Source organism: Crocuta crocuta, unplaced genomic scaffold (genome assembly GCF_008692635.1).
Source record: "Crocuta crocuta isolate KB4526 unplaced genomic scaffold, BGI_CrCroc_1.0 scaffold30, whole genome shotgun sequence".
NCBI lineage: Eukaryota > Metazoa > Chordata > Mammalia > Carnivora > Hyaenidae > Crocuta > Crocuta crocuta.
This window is the reverse complement of record NW_027528345.1, coordinates 7,068,294-7,087,132: the sequence shown is the minus strand read 5'-3', so window position 1 is coordinate 7,087,132 and position 18,839 is coordinate 7,068,294. Positions and strand designations below refer to the sequence as shown.

The 18,839-nt window shown below is 39.2% G+C and overlaps 1 protein-coding gene across 1 annotated transcript in view; it reads left to right on the top strand.

Moving 5' to 3' along the window:
- SLC38A1 (solute carrier family 38 member 1) overlaps window positions 1-18,619 on the top strand; it is a 38,784-nt gene extending 20,165 nt beyond the window's left edge. Inside the window, exons 5-16 of the mRNA XM_077753663.1 lie at window positions 3,517-3,590; window positions 5,009-5,101; window positions 5,408-5,489; window positions 6,460-6,542; window positions 8,330-8,388; window positions 8,511-8,627; window positions 10,007-10,086; window positions 11,722-11,822; window positions 14,147-14,265; window positions 15,226-15,367; window positions 15,465-15,562; window positions 17,284-18,619. Coding sequence (XP_077609789.1) covers window positions 3,517-3,590; window positions 5,009-5,101; window positions 5,408-5,489; window positions 6,460-6,542; window positions 8,330-8,388; window positions 8,511-8,627; window positions 10,007-10,086; window positions 11,722-11,822; window positions 14,147-14,265; window positions 15,226-15,367; window positions 15,465-15,562; window positions 17,284-17,385 — 1,150 coding nt within the window. The 3' untranslated portion in view covers window positions 17,386-18,619. The remainder of the gene's footprint in view (window positions 1-3,516; window positions 3,591-5,008; window positions 5,102-5,407; window positions 5,490-6,459; window positions 6,543-8,329; window positions 8,389-8,510; window positions 8,628-10,006; window positions 10,087-11,721; window positions 11,823-14,146; window positions 14,266-15,225; window positions 15,368-15,464; window positions 15,563-17,283) is intronic.
- Window positions 18,620-18,839: the final 220 nt, after the last annotated feature.

Sequence of the window (18,839 nt, the reverse complement as noted above, 5' to 3'; positions counted from 1 at the left end):
AATGAGGACCCAAGAAGAGAAGTAGCAGCAGTAGTTTCAGCTCAGCTTCAGTTCCCATGCATGGCATTTCCAGAAACATGATGGGTTGCATATGGGTCTCCTGTAAGATACTTTGCAGATCTGGATGCCTGTGTGTTGGATGGAGCATAGATGTTTCCTGTGCTGGGTGCAGAGCTGGACAGGGTGGTCTCTGAAGCTGTCTCCCTGATCCAGGAGTCTACAATTGTTTCCTAACAGTCCTCTTTCTTCTCAGGGGACACAAACTCTCCAAGGATGTCCCCGCACCCTACCTTCCAAAGTGTTAATGACACAAGGGTTCTTAGAAGTTCCTGACCACATTCTTTACAAGAGAACTCTCATGCCGCTGCTTCCCCAGTGCCCATGTCCAGCCAGCTACATGTTCTGAATCCCCTTCTCTTCAAGGCTAAATATAAGTCTGAACTATCAACATTGACAAGCACAGTTCCTATTGCTGAGGTGTTCCCCCCAGAACACCTTTTTCAGCATGCAGTTTGTGCCATAACCGTGTTAAAACTTTTGGTCAATGATGACAAGAAGTGTGTCTAGATGTCCACATGAGATGAAAACATTGCATCACATGTTCCCCTTAGAACACAAATTCCAGCTTATATTTCTCTTCCAGCAAACCACAACTGTATACAAATATTTATCTGGACAAATAGAGGCATAATCACAATGCTCAAGACAGGAGAAATGTTCGAATAAGTCATTACATTCTCTCCAAGTCATTCCTCCTACTCTTGTTGATGTTACGTTTTGTGTCTTTGACATCTCTGGATCCCTTTACACTATTCGAGGATCTATTCGAGCCAATTAGACAACTTAGTGTTTATGTCTAAGAACCTAAACAAGAAAGTGTATGTCTCTAAATTTTAATTCTGTGAATACTACTAAATTCTCTTATAGCCTAAAGTGGTCTTAACATTTTACATACTGAATTTGCCTCTTATGACTTGATAGAAGAAGGGTTTTGTTTTATATTAATTTTCAGTGAAGAGAGATCTGTATTTTGGGAGGGATGGAGAAGATGGTCTCTAGAGACTGGGTGGTTAAAGGCAGAGGTTGACAGGCTCTCACTACAGGTCCTTTTTGGGGCGGGGAGGTGCAATGCTATGTCTCTTAAACATGGGAGTTGGAGGGCTGTTTCCTTCACTGTGGGAGGACCTCACTCTGCTGCTGTTAGTGTGGGGAAGAAAATAGGTGAACTCCCTGGTAACATCTTCCCTGACCAACACTTTCCTCCCACTTGCAAAAGAAAAAGAGGTGATAGTGCTCGCTTCAGCAGCACATATACTAAAATTGGAAAAAGAGGTGATAGGAGTTTATGAAGACATCCTTTTCTTGCCAAGGGCCACAGGCTAGCTGAACATCACCTACAAAGAGATTCAACCCAGTAGAACGTGTTAAGAGGCAACCGTGTGCGAGAACCATGTGGTCCCAAGGGCTACTTAGCTGAGTGAACAGATGTTTCCTTATAATGCCTCTTTTTCTAATAAATACCCTGTTCTTCTATGCTTAGGACCTTTGGTTAATCATTATGTAGATGTTGGTAATTCTCTCCCCTGCTAGGCACATAGTTCATGCAAGGTCATGCTCTTTACTCATTAGCCTGGGGCTTAGTGGCAAGATCCCTTCTCCTCCCCAGGTTAGTCCCAGGAGAACAGACCCAATGGGGGACACGGTCACTCCAGCACAGCACATAGCAAATCCTAAAATTACGTCTATCCTATCCCCAACTGGAAGCCCATGCTCTTCTGTGTCACACAGAAATTCTCTGTGGCTTATTGCATGCACCTGTAGGAGTTGAGAGTTTGTGTTCAGTGTCCCAAAAAATATGAGTGAGCTCGGAGTGAATTTCATAGCTTGCTTCTTTAAAATAAATACTGTTTATCTCTTACAATATGAAAGAAAAGTCATACCACAATTGTGTCCTATATCTTCCTATCTGGCAGAGCATATCAAATGATGTTCCATTACCATATCTCAAAACTACTGGATTGATTAATATATACTTGCTTTCAGTTTCTCGAGTCCCTTGGCCAGAATAGATAATAAGGGACTTACCCTCTTAATCACCCTCCTACTCAAGGATCTTAGCTAGGTCAGTCTGTGTCTGAATGCACTTTCTTACAATCCTTTCTTAACCTAAATTCCCCTTTTTATTAGCTGGTCAGTTTGGTCTTCACCTAAAGTGTTAGATTTCTATTCTTTCTCCCAGTGTTTTCTTTTACCTCTACTGAGCTCTGCCCCTCTTTTATGTTTAGTGGCCAGTCTCTGGCATTCCATCTACTCTGCAGTTGACCATTCTGTACTCCCCATTTATCTCCTGATGGCCACTCTGCACACAGGAGAAGCAAAACGCCATGAAAGATATATGACAAGAGAGAGCCACAGAGCTTTCTCCCTGGGGCAACGGAAAGGCCCGAAGGAGGTGACATCTGAGCTGGGCCCAAGGGTAGTGGTTCAGCAGGCGTTGCAAGGGTTGGGAAGAGAGAACCCACACATGGTGTGCCAAGTACCTCTCAATGGCACTTGCTAGAAAAATCATTGCCTCAATTACTCAAACATGGAATCAACTGCAGTAATGTGTTGTTCTAGGGATATATTTCCCTACCTCAGGAAGTGAGTGGTTTCATTTGGGGGACTGGAGTTTTTTTCTTTTCAGTAAATAGGCTTTATTTTCAATTACTAAGTCTGAACCAAATGATTCAGAAATAATCTGTGTAATCTTCCACATCATTTTAACTGTGCTTTTTCTTGAGGAGGGTTTGATAATGAGCCGGATGTACTAAAACAAAAGCATGAGGTTGTCATTCAAAAAAGCCTTTTATTTTTCTTGTCAAAATTTTCCTATCAGTTAAAAGAAGTGCTTATTCTTTAAGAATAAGGTACCAGGTGCAAAAAAAAAAGGTGGATTATCTCTGTGGTCCAGTGTATAGATTGAAAAATAGCCACAGAGTAATTAGAGTAATTGGATGAAAAGTACCTTAGACACAGTTGAACCTGTGTCCATGCTATAGGTAAGGAATCTAGCGATGGGAGAAATTGAGCAAGTTGCCTAAAGTCACATGGTCATTGACCTAAGAGTCACAAAAGCCTTTTCTTAAGCACCCAACCCTACCCTATCCCCGCACCCCTTTCTCACACTTTCTCACTCGGATATAATGGAAAGTGCCTCATAGACCATAAAAGCTTTCTTTCATAATATTGTTTGAAAGTCATCTCAACTGAAATAACCTCCAAGAGCTATTGAGAATTTGAATTATGTAGGTGATTTGTACTGTTCGGGTTACCCTGATTCTAAAGAACAGTTCTTTCTTGGGTAGAACATTTTTATTGAGGATTTTAAAGATGGTGTGACTAACAGTTCCCAAAATTTGGGTACTACTAACAAATAGTATTAACAATATAAACAAGCCTTGGCCCTTTTAAAAAAATGTAAGGTCAGAGTATGTTCTTTTATAGTTATTACAAGACTTATTTTCTTTGCTTTAGGATACTTTTGACTTCTGTGACACTGCTGTCTATATATTCAATAAACCTTCTTTTGATCTGTTCAAAGGAAACAGGTAAGCTAATAATATGTCTATTTTGTGAAAGCCAGGGTGAATGAGTTGCATGGTGATACTGTGAGCAAATGATGCCCTCCTGATTCAGCCACTGGTCATTGAAGAGTATGTTGGCCTGCAGTCACTTGAAAACCTCTAGTGGTATTTACCCAGAGAAACAGACACAGCACCATAGAATTTAAATTGTCGTGAACAATGAGAAAATAGCGTTGCCATTTAAAGTGAACCCTCCCTCAATTATACCTGTTTTTCTAGTTTAAGATGACTTCATTTGAAAGTCTTTGGTTTTTCCTTAGGTCTATATAAATTCAGAACAAGGATCCCATGTTTTGATATAATAGCCTTCATGATTTTAAAAATAAACAGAGCTTTCATTCCTTTTTGTGTATATTCCAGGGAGAAAATGTTACTCCCAAGGCAATGTTGGGAGGAGTGAGGGTGCTGTGGAAAGGCTCCAAGTTCTGGGCAGTGTCCTACCTGAAGTGTTTATTTTCTATTCCTGGGACGGATGGATTCTGTTTGTAATACTGTGACTTTTACATTGGCTAAAACCACATTGGCCAACTATTATTGTACATAGACGACTCTATTTAACTGGGACATTTTGTAATAGATTGAGGATCTACCATTGTCTAGTTTAAACACCAGTCTCATGAAAGATTAAACAAAGGTTTAATTATAGTCTGACCCATATTGCTTTCTGTGAACATTTTGAAAACATGAGCTGAACTGTCATAAAGAAATATAAACATGTTTTTTTAATGAATGGTTTAACAGTTTAGTATTTACTGAGATGAGCCAGTTGAACACTTTAGGATTTTGCTGTAGCCAATTTATTCTTTTGACAGATTTATCTATTGGTCTCTTTTGTGAGTGGCATTTCTTTCAAGTACGTTTTACAAATGATCAAAATTCTGGTGTTGACTATTATATTTCTAAGCCTGTTACTCTCTTTAGGACACTTGATATTACTAAGATAATTCCTTGTTAGCCTAATCAGTTCATGTAATTAATTCAAAAGGAGACTTTTATCCAAGTCATCAGGATTTCTATTTAAATCAAATCTTTATTTTAATGATACGCACTAGACCTGAGAATGAGGTCAGAGTAGAAATTTCCCACCAGTAAAGTAAGAAGACTCTTTGAGATAGTCAAAAATAAGCCTTATGACCTACAGTTTAATTGGAACGCTTTTGTAGCCACTTGAAAAAGGAGAAATAGTGGTCACGTCCGACATTTTAAAATGTCAAGAGGTTGCAACACCTTAACCCTTGCAAAGCCAAAAAGGCCATTTGTGTGATTTTTGAGAAAGACACAGAATAACTTGGGGAATAGTCACTAGAACGATGAGATCTTGGCTTTCTTTAGCTTTTAGAATCCTGTCATTTCTTGTGCTCTCAACTATGATTTTTAAATAGGCTGCATGGTTTATGAAAAGCTGGGAGAACAGGTCTTTGGCACCACAGGGAAGCTCGTAATCTTCGGAGCCACCTCTCTACAGAACACTGGAGGTAAAAAGAACTCACTTTTCTATACATAACTTTGCAGTATGTGAATATTATTATCTTTTCTAATTCTGGTGGTTGAGTGGCCATATGAATTTTAACAAAATGGAAGCAGTGTCCTTCTCATTGCTTAAATGGCACACAGAAAGTGAAGCAGAGAGAGCACTTACTTAAAACCAAGTATACTGAGTATCTAAAACTGTCTTTGTGTCCTGTTTAAGGTCAGTGTAAGAAAAGGCTGGTAGCCTTTTATGCAGCCTGTAACATGAATCTTAGTATCTCCTTTCTGAAAATGTTCTCATTTTCCTCTAGCAATGCTGAGTTACCTCTTCATCGTAAAAAATGAACTACCCTCTGCCATAAAGTTTCTGATGGGAAAAGAAGAGGCATTTTCGTAAGTTACAGACTATTTTCTTTGTCAGATAACTAAAATATTTTTAACTTAAATGTGCACTGACCAAAGTTTTTGCTTTATGAAAACCACAGAAACCCTAGCTTTCCCCTAGGATGTTTTTCTCTTTCTTTGTGGCTCCAGCAAATTTCCCTGGGGTTATGTAAATGAAAGAAGCAAGGAAAGCCATTTGAATATGAACATTTAAAAAGTAGATATATCTGTCATGCTGCAAACCGTAGATACTGCATCTCCCCAAGAGCCTAAAATCTATGTCTGATTTCTAGAAAATAGAACAGATAGGGAGTATTTTTAACACATAAGTATATTTAACACAGAAGTGGAACATGCAACAACACGAAGACCCTAGTCTCTTTCTTGAAGAGGAGAGAAAATTTACATGAACCAACTGGAAGTCTACAGCTGAACCTGACACATCCGTTGTTTTGACTGCCTCTTGTTTGACTGCTCTTGTTGGACTTAGTGTCTCTGTTTTCTTTCAAGGGCAAATCCTAGAAGCCAGAGTTCCTAGTGTCCTAAGCACCAGGACTCAAGGTCAAATACAAGAGATTAGGGAGAAAGCAAGGCCTACCTGTGGTGACTTGTTTTTCAATGGTGATAGCCAAACAAAATAAAAAGGAGCGTCTCCTTAAATAATTGATAAGACATGTTGTAATCTGACAGAATGCAGTGTATGCATTCAGCTTTGAAACCACGTAAATAATTCAAAGGAATGCCACATTTAGCGGACGGGGGAGGGGAACAATCCCTTTCTTCCATCTCGTCGGAGAGACTATAGTAAATGAGGAGTGGTTGGGTTGTAGTGTTTGGATAAACCTGAATAATGATAGAAATTCATGGTAAAAATTAATAATAGTAAAAATTAATTAAAACATATTGTGAAATTTTACATCTGAGAAAAAGTGTTACTTTCTAAGAAAATATGACCTAACCACTTAAACACTTTTTTCAGAGCCTGGTATGTGGATGGCCGCGTTCTGGTGGTGGTAGTTACCTTTGGCATAATCCTCCCTCTGTGTCTCCTGAAGAACTTAGGTAAGGAAAGATCTTGCTTTTACCATAGTCTCTACAGTACCCAACCCAGATGAATCAGAAACCTAATAAAAATGAACAACTTTGCCCTCTACTTTCACTTGTAGGGTCAAGACTAAGTGAATGATAATTACAAGTATTAATCAGGCTTGACTTTAATATGGTATAAAAATGCTGGTCAATATGTGACCTCCTAAGCACTCCTTCTACCGAGCTGTGGAGGGGAGAAGGCAGGTTCCAGGGCCAGCAACACGCACAGTGTCCAGTAGCATAACGTATAGGCTCCTCTGAGTAAAGTTCAGAAAATGGAATTCTCCTTACACAGGATTTTATATATTCTGATTATTTGGATAAGTAGATTTAAAAATCTGATATCAAGATAGAAAGTTGCTTATATTTATCCCCCAAAATATTATGAATCACTCTTAAATTATCAGAGTCTAACCATTTTCAATTATTTGCTTTATTGAGGGGAGAGGGAGAAGTGAAAAGTCAAACACAGTAGATAATCACTATCCTGTCCATTTGGTTTTGACATGATTTTGTGTGTATTCAGAGACAAATGTGCCTGATGTTATGGGAATTTTATACGTTGACTAATGTGTCTAAACTTGTATCTAGTCCAAAATGCATTTCCTTTAATTCTGGGCTAACTCAAGGCAGACATTTATCTTTAAAAAAATGTTTTTTTTAACGTTTATATTTATTTTTGAGAGAGACAGGGTGTAAGCAGGAAAGGGGCAGAGAGAGGGAGACACAGAATCCGAAGCAGGCTCCAGGCTCTGAGCTGTCAGCACAGAGCCTCACATGGGGCTCGAACTCATGAACTGTGTGATTACTAACCAAAGTGTTTTGTATGAAAAATATCAAGCCTCTGTAGCTGTTCTGTAAGATGTATAAATAGATATTTCTCTCTTTAAAATGTTTTTATTTGTTCTAAGAGAGAGAGAGATTGAGAATGCAAACCAGAGAGGGACAGAAAGAGAAGAGAGTGAATCTCAATCTGTTGATAGCGTGGAGCCCACTGCGGGGCTCGGTCTCACAAACTGTGAGATCATGACCAGAGCCAAAATCAAGAGTCGGATGCTTAACCACCTGACCACCCAGGTGCCACGTAGATATATTTCTTAAAAACAATTTTCTGGTTTCGAGGTCTGTGCTTTCTTGGGCTTTTCTGTGTATATAAACATAGCTCTTTATGGTTTAAGAACGGAAGGCCTCTTCTTCTCCAGCGATAAGAATAGTGCATCCTCTCTGAAACTACTTAACTCTGCCCATGTGGAAGTTACAGTTGTTGCGGGATTCCAAGGGGAGCAAGATGAAGATCCCCAGAGGCTCAATTTATTCCTAGAAATCACTTCATCTCCTCTGTGCATGCCCCTTGTCTGGAAAGACAAGTATTATAGCTGATATTCAGTATGTACACAATAGGTGCATAGTAAAGAACTATTGAGTAGACTCAAAGGGTCAAAGAGTAAATAGATTTGATAATAGGAATCCAGCAGAGTATAGCAACAGAGAGCTATGGCCAAATTTGGGAGGCTCTTTTTCCCTGAATCTGGGAATCTGCATCGTGTGGTGTGTCAGCAAAAACTGGAATCAAAACAGTAATATAATGTTTTTATTTAAAGTCACCTTTGTATTGCCAAATAAAGTATCACTCTCAAATATCTCTTGTATTTATATAAGCATATTTGTATATTATTGGAACTATGCTTGAAACAAAGCATTGAAGGAAACAAGGTGATATGTGAAATAATAACAATACATTTTTTCAACTTTTCTTTTAGGGTATCTTGGCTATACTAGTGGATTTTCTTTGAGCTGTATGGTTTTTTTCCTAATAGTGGTAAGTACTGACGAAAACAGTTGGTTTGATTTTGCCATAGTACAATGCTATGCAGCAATTATTCATTGTTTGACTTTATTTAATAAAGTCTATATTGTTTCTCCTATATTTCTTAATACCAGGTCATCTACAAGAAATTTCAAATTTCCTGCATTGTCTCAGAGCTAAATTCAACAATAAGTGCTAATTTAACAAATCCTGACATGTGTACGCCAAAATATGTTACCTTCAATTCAAAGGTAAGTTTCCCTATTTTTTAAATATAAAAAAGAGCATTTTATTGAGGGAATTATATTTGTAATTAAATTGCCTTGATGAAAATATTCATTCATAATAGAATAGCATACCACTACTTCCAAATTCCATAATCTAGAGACCTTTGAGAAATGGACAAATATCATATTTCATGCTCTGTCTTGTCCAGTTTATACATAGGACAGCCTTAAGTTTTCTCTGAGAAAATCTCTCTCTGGATAATTGTCTCAAGTCCTCTCTTGCTTGTAGATCTTTAAAAATGATAAGTAACATACTTAGCCCACTGCATCTTATCTGCTGGTGACAGAAATACAGATACCACCACAAATTGGTACTTAAGAAACTTGCATACTGTTGAGATATTGTTAATAGTATGGGGAACAATGGGCTTGGATCTAAATCCTTAGGCAAATTACCAAGCCCCGTGTGAAAAACAGGATTCTGTTCTGCATCTTACGGGATTTTTTAGAATGTGCCTGGTATGGTGCTTGGGCAGAATTGGAGCATGATATATTTTTCTTCCTTCTTTTTGCATAAGAAGTCTCACTGAGTTTGAGGGTTTTAAAAAGTCTTATCTAAGAAAACTAAGTAGATCGCGCACTCTCTCTCTCAACTCTAATGATACAGCCAAAGTAGTGAATGTGGAAGTAGTTTTCTTTTTAGATGCCATCTTTTATGTCTCATTTGAGACACCCTGCTAAAGCAAAGAGCAGTGACATAGAGGTGTAAGTCCTGGGTGTATCACCTAACCTGTTGGAGGGAGTCAGGAGAAAAGCAGTGGTCTGTTTATCAGTGTTGTTGTAGAGACTCCGTGAAATAACTTAGGGAACATGCTAAAAACACAGTTTACATGTGTGACTGGCCAGCACCATGTAAATATGGGTAGATGCTCTGCCTGAATTATGTGAAATATGCTATAGGTGAGGGGAACCTCAAACCCCTCTGTGCCAGTGCCTAATGTCTCAAGCTAGATAAGCCCTCTTAGAAAAGCTGCTTCTATTTTAGAGATCACAGCCCTCCTAATAACCAAATAATCCAGGGATCTGAAGAGCTGTCAGACAAAAAGCTCAGAAAGGGGCGCCTGGGTGGCTCAGTTGGTTAGGCTCAAGTCATGATCTCACGACGGTTCATGGGTTCGAGCCCTGGGTTGGCTCTGTGCTGACGGCTCAGAGTCTGGGAGCCTGCTTCAGATTCTGTGTCTCCCTCTCTCTCTGCCCCTTTCCCACTCATTCTTTGTCTATCTCTCTCTCAAAAATAACTAAACATAATAATAATTTAAAAAGACAGCTTGGAAATACCAGAGCTGAATAATGTTTATGGTAAAAATGCTTTTTCTTAATGTTTATTTTCCTCTTTCCAATAGACCGTGTACGCTTTGCCAACCATTGCGTTTGCTTTTGTCTGCCACCCGTCTGTCCTGCCGATTTACAGTGAGCTTAAAGAGTAAGAGATTTGTTTTCTCCCCTTAATCATTTTATACATCCTCTCATTAATGGAAAAGTCCTGTATTAAAATAAATAGACTTGTATGATGAACCCCCCTCCCTGCGACAGACTCATCACTCAGCTTCAACATTTACTTTCTCCCATTCTTGAGCAAGTAGTATATTATTTAAAAAAAAAAAAAGAGCAAGAAAAATAATAAAGCTGCAGGATATTTTTGCCATATATATTATAAAGTGGCCAGCTATGTGGACTTTTTTGTTAAATTGATTTTTCAGATACTGTGTTACTTAGGAGAGTTCAAATATTTGTGTTGCTTTATGTAGCTTTATGCTTATTTTACATATGTATAATAATAATCAGATTCATCTGTAAATTGCAAAATGCGCTGTGTCTGATTTGCCTCTTCTTGGTTTAGATGGAAACAAAAGGCTGCTCAATCAGGCAGAAAGAAATTAATGTTAAGGCCACAAACTGGACAAAAGTATATTATTGTTCATTTTAAACTCTTAAGATGATTCTATAGATATTTTTTGATTGGTATTCTTGAGAAAACTAAAGTCCTGCTTAGAAATTCCATCCTGGGTTCTCTTTTTAGTCTACTCTTAGACTTTCCATACAAAAATAGTCATCATGGCATAGTCTTAATTTCAGCAAAGATATACAGTATAGCTATTTCCATTTTGAAACCAAAATAAAATAGATGTCGTTTAGCATTGATTCACTCAGGACTCTTTCTCTTTCATATTTAATTGATATATGGGTAACTTTTGAAATACAGCTACGTATGTGTACATCAATCATAATGTATCTCAATCATACTTTATGATCCTATACTTAAGGTATTTAAATATGTCTTTAGCATTTGTTACGTTTAATAGTCTAGCTTTTAATTTGTAATGTTCTGATGTGTGCACTTCTCAATTCTTCTTGTTTTCCATATTCCCTGTTATGACACAAACAAAAATTAGGACTATTGTGGTCTGTTATTGAGTACAAGTCTTGTAGATTAATTATTTGGGCCATTAAAGCAACTTAAAGGTTCGTCCAAACTCTCAGAGTAAACATGATCTAAGAGTTAGGAGCCCTTCATCATCATAGCTGTGACCACTTGCATACTTATCATTCTGGAAATGGAGACTTCCAGGTGCATCCCTGGGGCTACTCAGTGGAAAAAAAGGAATGTAAACTGCACCTTTAGCAACAGAACACCTGAGGTTAAGTTCCAGCTTTGCCCCTGATCTCTGGGGCTGGGAGAGCAGCATCAGAATTTATTCTGCCCTTCCTCCCCTCCCAACCCCATACATACTGAGTGTAGAAATAATATCAAAAACAAATATTAAAAAATATTCTCTGCCCTTCAGATGAGAACCTGATATTCTTTCAAAAGAATGGGAAAGAACACTCAAGGGATTGTTAGTTCCATGAATCTCTTTTTCTCACAATACCCAGTTAGTATAAAAGAGTTATTCTAAACTGGCATAATTGTAGGGGGCAGGGGAGGGCTTCGGACAGGGAGGTAATTCTATCTGTCCTAGACTCATTGAAGGTTGTTATTATTCTTCAGTATTAACATTGGTGCTTAAATTCAGTAACATGGTTTTTAATTTTTAAAATTTCTTATCTTTGTTCATAGTCGATCACAGAAAAAGATGCAGATGGTTTCCAATATCTCCTTTTTTGCCATGTTTGTTATGTACTTCCTGACTGCCATTTTTGGCTATTTGACATTCTATGGTAAGTGATTTCTGTTAGCACATAGAGGTATTTGTAAATAAATCAGTGAAAATCAATATCCAAATAACTTTTAACGTGATAGCCCAGAAAAGCAACAAACAAACCCATTGATTTTGCTGGTCTTTCCTTCTATAGAAAGCAAATGGTGATGATTCCTTTACATGTTTGTGCCGACTGCATAATAGAATAATTACTGAAACAAGATACTGTATTTTTTTTTCCCTCCTAATACTGTTCTTAAAAGAAATTGCATTTTATAAGCATTCCACCTTTACCAAGGAAAGTTTAAAAGTATACCAGAGGAGGCTTTCCTAATTGCTTTTGCGAATTGGGTCAGATTCCATTAATAGAAAAGAGACAAGAGACAAATTTTGAAAGTGAGAAAGAGCAGGGCGCTACCCTTCTGACACTCGTGTTAATTAAAAATAAAGCGCCTGATTGTTCACTGCAAGTTGGGGCCCTGCAAAGATTTGAAGGAATGGCAGAGAAGGTTAAAAGGAATGAAATCTGAAAAAGAAAACAACTGCATTTCATTTGTAACTTATTGACCTTGTATGAATAGTTTACCTTCTTTTACTAGGCCTTCATCCTCTCCTATTCAAATTATCCTTGAGCTGTATTTAACAGGTTTCATTATCATTATCATTTGGGACCTGATTTAAATTTTAATACATACATTTCACATTGTTCTCTATTAGATAATATTTCTCTGGGGCATGTTTTTTTTCATAAACACAAAATGCCTCAAAATTTAAACACATTTAGAGGTGATTAATTCAGCCTGGAGAGAAAGGCTACCCTGATTATATGGTTGTACTACTGTAATTTTCACAAGCAATGGCAAACAGCATTGTCTGATGCATCCATAAATGCCAGATTAAATTTCTGCATAAAAATGGTGTTTTTAAGTTTCCTGTAGAGTTGTAGTCTTGGAGAGGTGGGTAAATGGAGGGAGGGAGAGCTTCATGTTAGTTGAACAGTCTCACTGTTAATCTTGTTCAAGCTATGAGTTTTCTTTGCAAATCCATTTTTTTCCCCACGTAAAGTAGAATACAAACCCTTTCATACTCTTAGGTTAAAGCAAAAGGTTCAGTTATTTTTAGTTGGTTATGAGTTTTGAATCAAGAAAACTAAAACCAATGAGATTTTTATTATAACCTCGGCTCCCTTTTCCAAAACTGAGACCAGTCTATGGCACAGCACAGAATTGGAAATCCACCTCCAGACTCTTGAGATTGGTTCATTCTAGCTTTGATTGTCTTTGAAATAACATTCTGAAGCTCAGAGTTAAGAAAATATTCAAAGTGGTACAGAAGCTAAATACTTTTTATAAATAAGAAAACCATACATGAAGGAGAATTACTTCCTGATGGTGGTGAAGTTCCATTAGCACCTCTGTTGCTTGACCACTGGAAGTTGCGTGAAAAGAGGAGGGTTTGGGGCGCCTGGGTGACTCAGTCAGTTAAGTGAGCATCCGACTTCGGCTCAGGTCATGATCTGACGGTTCATGGGTTCAAGACCTGCATTGGGCTCTGTGCTTACAGCCAGCTCAGAGCCTGGAGCCTCTCTTTCTGACCCTCCCCTGCTCACACACTCTCTCTCTCTCTCTCTCTCTCAGAAATAAAACATTAAAAAAATTTTAAAAAAGAAAAAAAAGAAAAGAAAAGAGGAGGGTTTGAAAGAGAATCTGTGTAGCTCACAGTCCATCCAGCAAGACTGTGGTGATTTGGCGTTGTTTGATGAGTAGCAACAAGGGAGGGAAAATCTAGATTAAGAAGGGTTTTTAAAGCATTTTAAAACATTTTAAAAAATGTTTATTTATTTTTGAGAGAGAGGGAGTGCGTGTGAGCAAGGCAGGGGCAGAGAGAGAGGGAGATGGAAGATCCAAAGTGGGCTCTGTACTGAGAGCAGAGAGCCCAACGTGGGGCTTGAACCCATGAACCCTAAGATCATGACCTGAGCCAAACTCGGATGCTTAACTGACTGAGCCACTCAGGTGCTCCACATGGGTTCTGTTCTTCAACTGTATGTTTTTTAATCTCAGTTTACATCTAAATTGAATTTAGTATAAATTAAGCATGCCTGCACTGTGTAGCTTCTTTCTAGTAATTTTACTGCAAATTCCTTTTCAAGTTACATATGGACAGGTGGAGCATGTCTCACACAGGGGAGTTTTCTTTTCAACTTTATAATTGTTTTAATAGTTACTTTGACACCCAGAACATTGCTTTCCTTGCCCTTTGGTTTACAGCTTCTTTGATGTTCAGAAAAATTGTCATTCAGCAATGTGCTTTCTTTCTAATGCTGTCTTTTTCTCGGTTTAGAAAATGTGCACTCAGACCTCCTTCACAAGTACCAGAGTAAAGATGACATTCTCATCCTGACAGTGCGGCTGGCGGTAATTGTTGCTGTCATCCTCACAGTGCCGGTGTTATTCTTCACGGTGAGTAAAAGGCCTCGGTGCAATTTGAGAAATGCTGAGGTCTCGCCTTTCCTTCCTGTGTTCAGGAGGCTGTTCCAGAGAAAGCCTGCTGCACGTTAACTATCCTGTGTCACTGAAACTCTATCAGGGAAGGACCCCAAGACTCGGTTGAGGCTCTTCAGAAAGAAAGTAGGATCAGTGAGATTGGGTAGCCTTTGATGGAATGAATCTTAATTCTAATTAATCTATTCCTCCTTTACAGAGAATTGTAGATAGAAAGTTTGAATCTGGATCGTCCATGATGAGAGGACATAAAAGGACCAGAAGAGAACACTTAGTCATAGATAAAAACAGAAATGATCAGGGGCGCCTGGGTGGCCCAGTCAGTCAAGCAACCAACTTTGGCTCAGGTCATGATCTCGTGGTTCATGAGTTTGAGCCCGGTGTTGGGCTCTGTGCTGACAGCTCAGAGCCTGGATCCTGTCAGATTCTGTGTCTCCCTCTCTCTGCCCCTCCCCCGTTTGCACTCTGTCTCTCAAAAATGAATACATGTTAAAAAAATATATTTATCAGGGCATCTGGGTAGGTCAGTCAGTTAAGTTTCTGACTTGATTTTGGCTCAGGTCACAACCTCACCGTTCATGAGTTCGAGCCCTTTGTGACGCTCACACTCCCTCCCTCTCACTCTGCCCCTCCTTCTATTCTCTCTCTCTCTCTCTCCCTCTCTCTCTCTCTCTTTCTCTATCTCAAAATAAATAAATAAACTTTAAAAAAAAACACAGAAATTATTCCCCACAAAAGGAAACTACCTATTTTAAAATAAAAATATCTCTCTGAAATCAAGGCCCCTGCTTGTAATACTGCACAAGGTCTTAGAAAACGTGTCACAGATTCCCATGTACCAGTATGTAGTTTCTGCTGAGAATGTGAGGGCTGCTGTGCTGGAGGCCCTCACAGAATCTTTGTTTTTCTCTCTTGTAGGTTCGTTCATCTTTATTTGAACTGGCTAAGAAAACAAAGTTTAATTTATGTCGTCATGTCTTGGTTACCTTCATACTCTTGGTTATTATCAACTTGTTGGTGATCTTCATACCCTCCATGAAGGATATTTTTGGAGTCGTAGGTATGGCTTTATTTTTCGCTCCTCATTCTACAACAGGTGCTTAGAATGCTACAATTTCAGCATAACAACCTCAAACTTTTTTTTTCTTATTTTACAGGAGTCACATCTGCTAATATGCTTATTTTCATTCTTCCTTCATCTCTTTATTTAAAAATCACAAGCCAGGATGGAGATAAAGGGACTCAAAGAATTTGGGTATGTCTCATGCTGGCCACTCTAATTTTTCTGATTAGTTTTTATTTAAATTTACCAAATAAATAGTCCGTCTCCACCACCTAATCCTACTGTTAGCGACCTCAAAAGGGGCAGCATTTCTATAGTTTTCCCCTTTGGGAGATTTAAAATATATCAGAATCTTCTCTATTCTCTCAAAATGTGTTATTCTTACTGGGCCTTAGCTTTTGCTCTGAGCTAGGGTCACGGCCAGCTGAGAGACTGGACATTTGTCATCCTGTGTGTCTGTAAAGCAGTGCTTTGTCTTTATCAAGACAGGAAAGGGAAAGAGACTCAAAGATTTAATGAAGCCCACTGTTTTCTGTAGAATTTCTCGTCATGCAACTCCTTCCAGCATCCCAGGGAACATAGGACACCTTGATTAAAATGGCTGAGTTAGCTTAAAGAGCTTTATGACTTGACAAAAATACTTTGGAACAACAGACCTGGATTCAGAAACTACCTTTCTATATTGGGATTCTTGTTTCCAGGTCTGGTGAAGTTCAAAGGCATCTTGGAGGTGGTGCACTTGGAGACAGTGAGGGAAGCAGGGTGAAGTGGCTGCTACATGAGTACCTTCTGGAGCACCATTTTGTTTGGCCTCGGAGAAGGCTTCTCAGCTGCCCTCCCAGATAGTGTAAGCGCTCCAATTGCACTTATTACCTGAGTCAGCAGAAATGTAGGCAGGAGGGATCATCCTTGTGCATTTAGGAGAAGCAGCGTTGATACTGGTATAGCATCTACTTCCCCAACAGGATTATCCCTGAAGCCATAAGTCCCAAACCTTTCGAACCCGTCCCAGTAGGGGCTTCACAAGGACAGAGAAGGAGCAGTCACTCTGGCACAGTAGTAAAATATACTCAGATTAAATCAGAAAGTGGTAGAGGCCTATTGCCCATGAATTCTCTGGGCCTCCCCAACTCTGCTCCCACCTTAAAACTGGTAGTGGGATCTACCAGATCGCATTAGACAAAGGTTCCTGTCCATGTGGGACCCCAGTGGGAGCCAGACCAGCCCCTCCGATGTATGGCCCACCATTCGCCTCTTTTCCTTCCCTTAGCTCTGTCCTCCAGGCTCCAGTCCAGCCCCCTTGGCTCTCCTCTTGCTCCATCCTTCTCCCTGCAAAGCTCTCATTGGATATGTTCAGTTTCTAATCTCGTGTTCTCCAGATTGTGGATTTAGTAACCTATCCCCACTCTGGCCTTCCTCAACCCTTAAAATAACTTAGTTGTGGATACTTATTTCCTACTTCACTTGATCAAATCTACTTTGCTCTTATATATCTTTCCCCCCTACATTGTCAAACAGAAATGTTTGCCTGCCAGTGATAACCTAGGTTGGTTGGTAAAAAGTAACGAAATGACTTGTGTGTTTTTAAAGGCCATTATTTCCTTTTAGCTGTAACCTGAGTTTGAAAGAAACTGTAAGGATACCCAGTGAGCTACAGAATGGATGCATTCTGAGGTGACCTGAAGTCAAAGAACTAGAATGGAGAGGATGGCCCTGCATAGCTTAGTTCTTGTTTCCCTACCCTTGGAGAGTCAGATCCATACAGGCTTGGGATGATTCCACAGGTCAGCAATGGCTGTAACAAACTCCAAATATAAGGGGACACAAAAAGAGGAGGAAAGCGTTTCAATTTTTTCCCCAGGTGTATGTGGTTGGCTTCACTGAAAATAACCCTTGCCTTTGTGTTGCTCCAGGCTGCTCTCTTCCTGGGCCTGGGGGTGTTGTTTTCCCTGGTCAGCATCCCTTTGGTCATCTACGACTGGGCCTGCTCATCAAGTAGTGACGAAGGCCACTGAGACCAGCTGAAGACAGGAGACATTTCCAGCCCGCTGCTCGGCCATGTCACCCCACATCAGCAATCTCTCATCACTTCTTTTGCAAGTTTACAGAAGCAAACAGAAATTCACAAGATGCTTAAAATGGAATATCATCTTGGTAGCAAAACAGAAACCAGTTTCTATAATGGTTCCTGTCCCTCTAAGATTCGGATCAATTTAAGGATTGTGGATTTTTTTTTTTAAGTTTCATGCAACTGTATTTCTCTGTGCTCTTCACAGTTATTTTTCACTCTCCTAACTCTATCTTTTGTGACTCCCTGGTCCCTTAGAACTTGGAAAACATGATCGTCAATCATGTTTATTTATTACACATCCAGATTCTGAAATAATTTTCCTGCTGATGTTCCACTCACATCATCTGTACCTTTTTAAAAGAGAAAAGAATCTTGAATTGTATATAGTTATTTTGCTTTACAGAAAAAAAAAAGGTTTCATAAATATTTTGCCTACTTTGGTTAACATAGCACACAAGGATAATTGTAAGAGAGTGACAGGGTGTGTGCTATTGCTGGATCAGAACCTGCCCAATATTTGAGGTGGCTCTGATCACCTGTCAGCCGGGCTCTGGTGGTCCAGTGACCTCACTGGCATTACATCCTGCTTCATGCAGAGACATCCTCCAGTGAGTGTTCTTAGCTGGGAAGGGGGGTGAGAATGATTTCTTAGCTTGGGAAACATATTAAACTACACACTTGGGTTATCTAGCAAATGAAATTTTGTTTCCCTCTTGGCAAATTGTGTCAAAGTTACTCTAAGCTGAGTCACCTTCCACTGAGGGAGACCCAAAACACCTTTGTAATAAATTGAGAAGCAAGAGTATCTCGAAAAGAGTATCCAAAATGCCTAAGAAAATATTCCTCTGATGCAAATAGCCTTCAACCGTACACCTGTATTGTTGAAGGGAGAAAACACATTTTTTTACATTATAAACCCAGCAGCTTTTACTCATGTCCACCAGCTTTTTGCACAGGGAAAAATGTGTATCTTACCAAGGAGATCTAAGATAAGTAATTCCTGTTTTATATTGGGTACTTTAGGGGGGTCTTTAAAAGACTTGTTTTATATCTATAAATTTAGGTTATTACAAATACAAGATTTTTGTACCTTAAATATAAGCCTCATTCCTATTTCTTCTTCATTAACAATCCACCCAGAGTCTTGAAAAAAAGAAAAAGAAAAAAAAAGAAAGAAACATAGAAAGAACCCTCGGAGATAGCCTTTGAGAAGAACTTGTGACAAAAACAGTGTCCCTTCCTCCCCTCAGGTGGGGACTCTGGTGCCTGTGTTGTTTCTTCTTCTCATCCCTAACCAAGGGGTGGGCCATTACTGCCTGCCTGATGTGACGCACACAGGAGAACAGAGTTGCCACACACTCTTACCCCAGCCCCACTGTCTCCTAAGTGGGGTGGAGG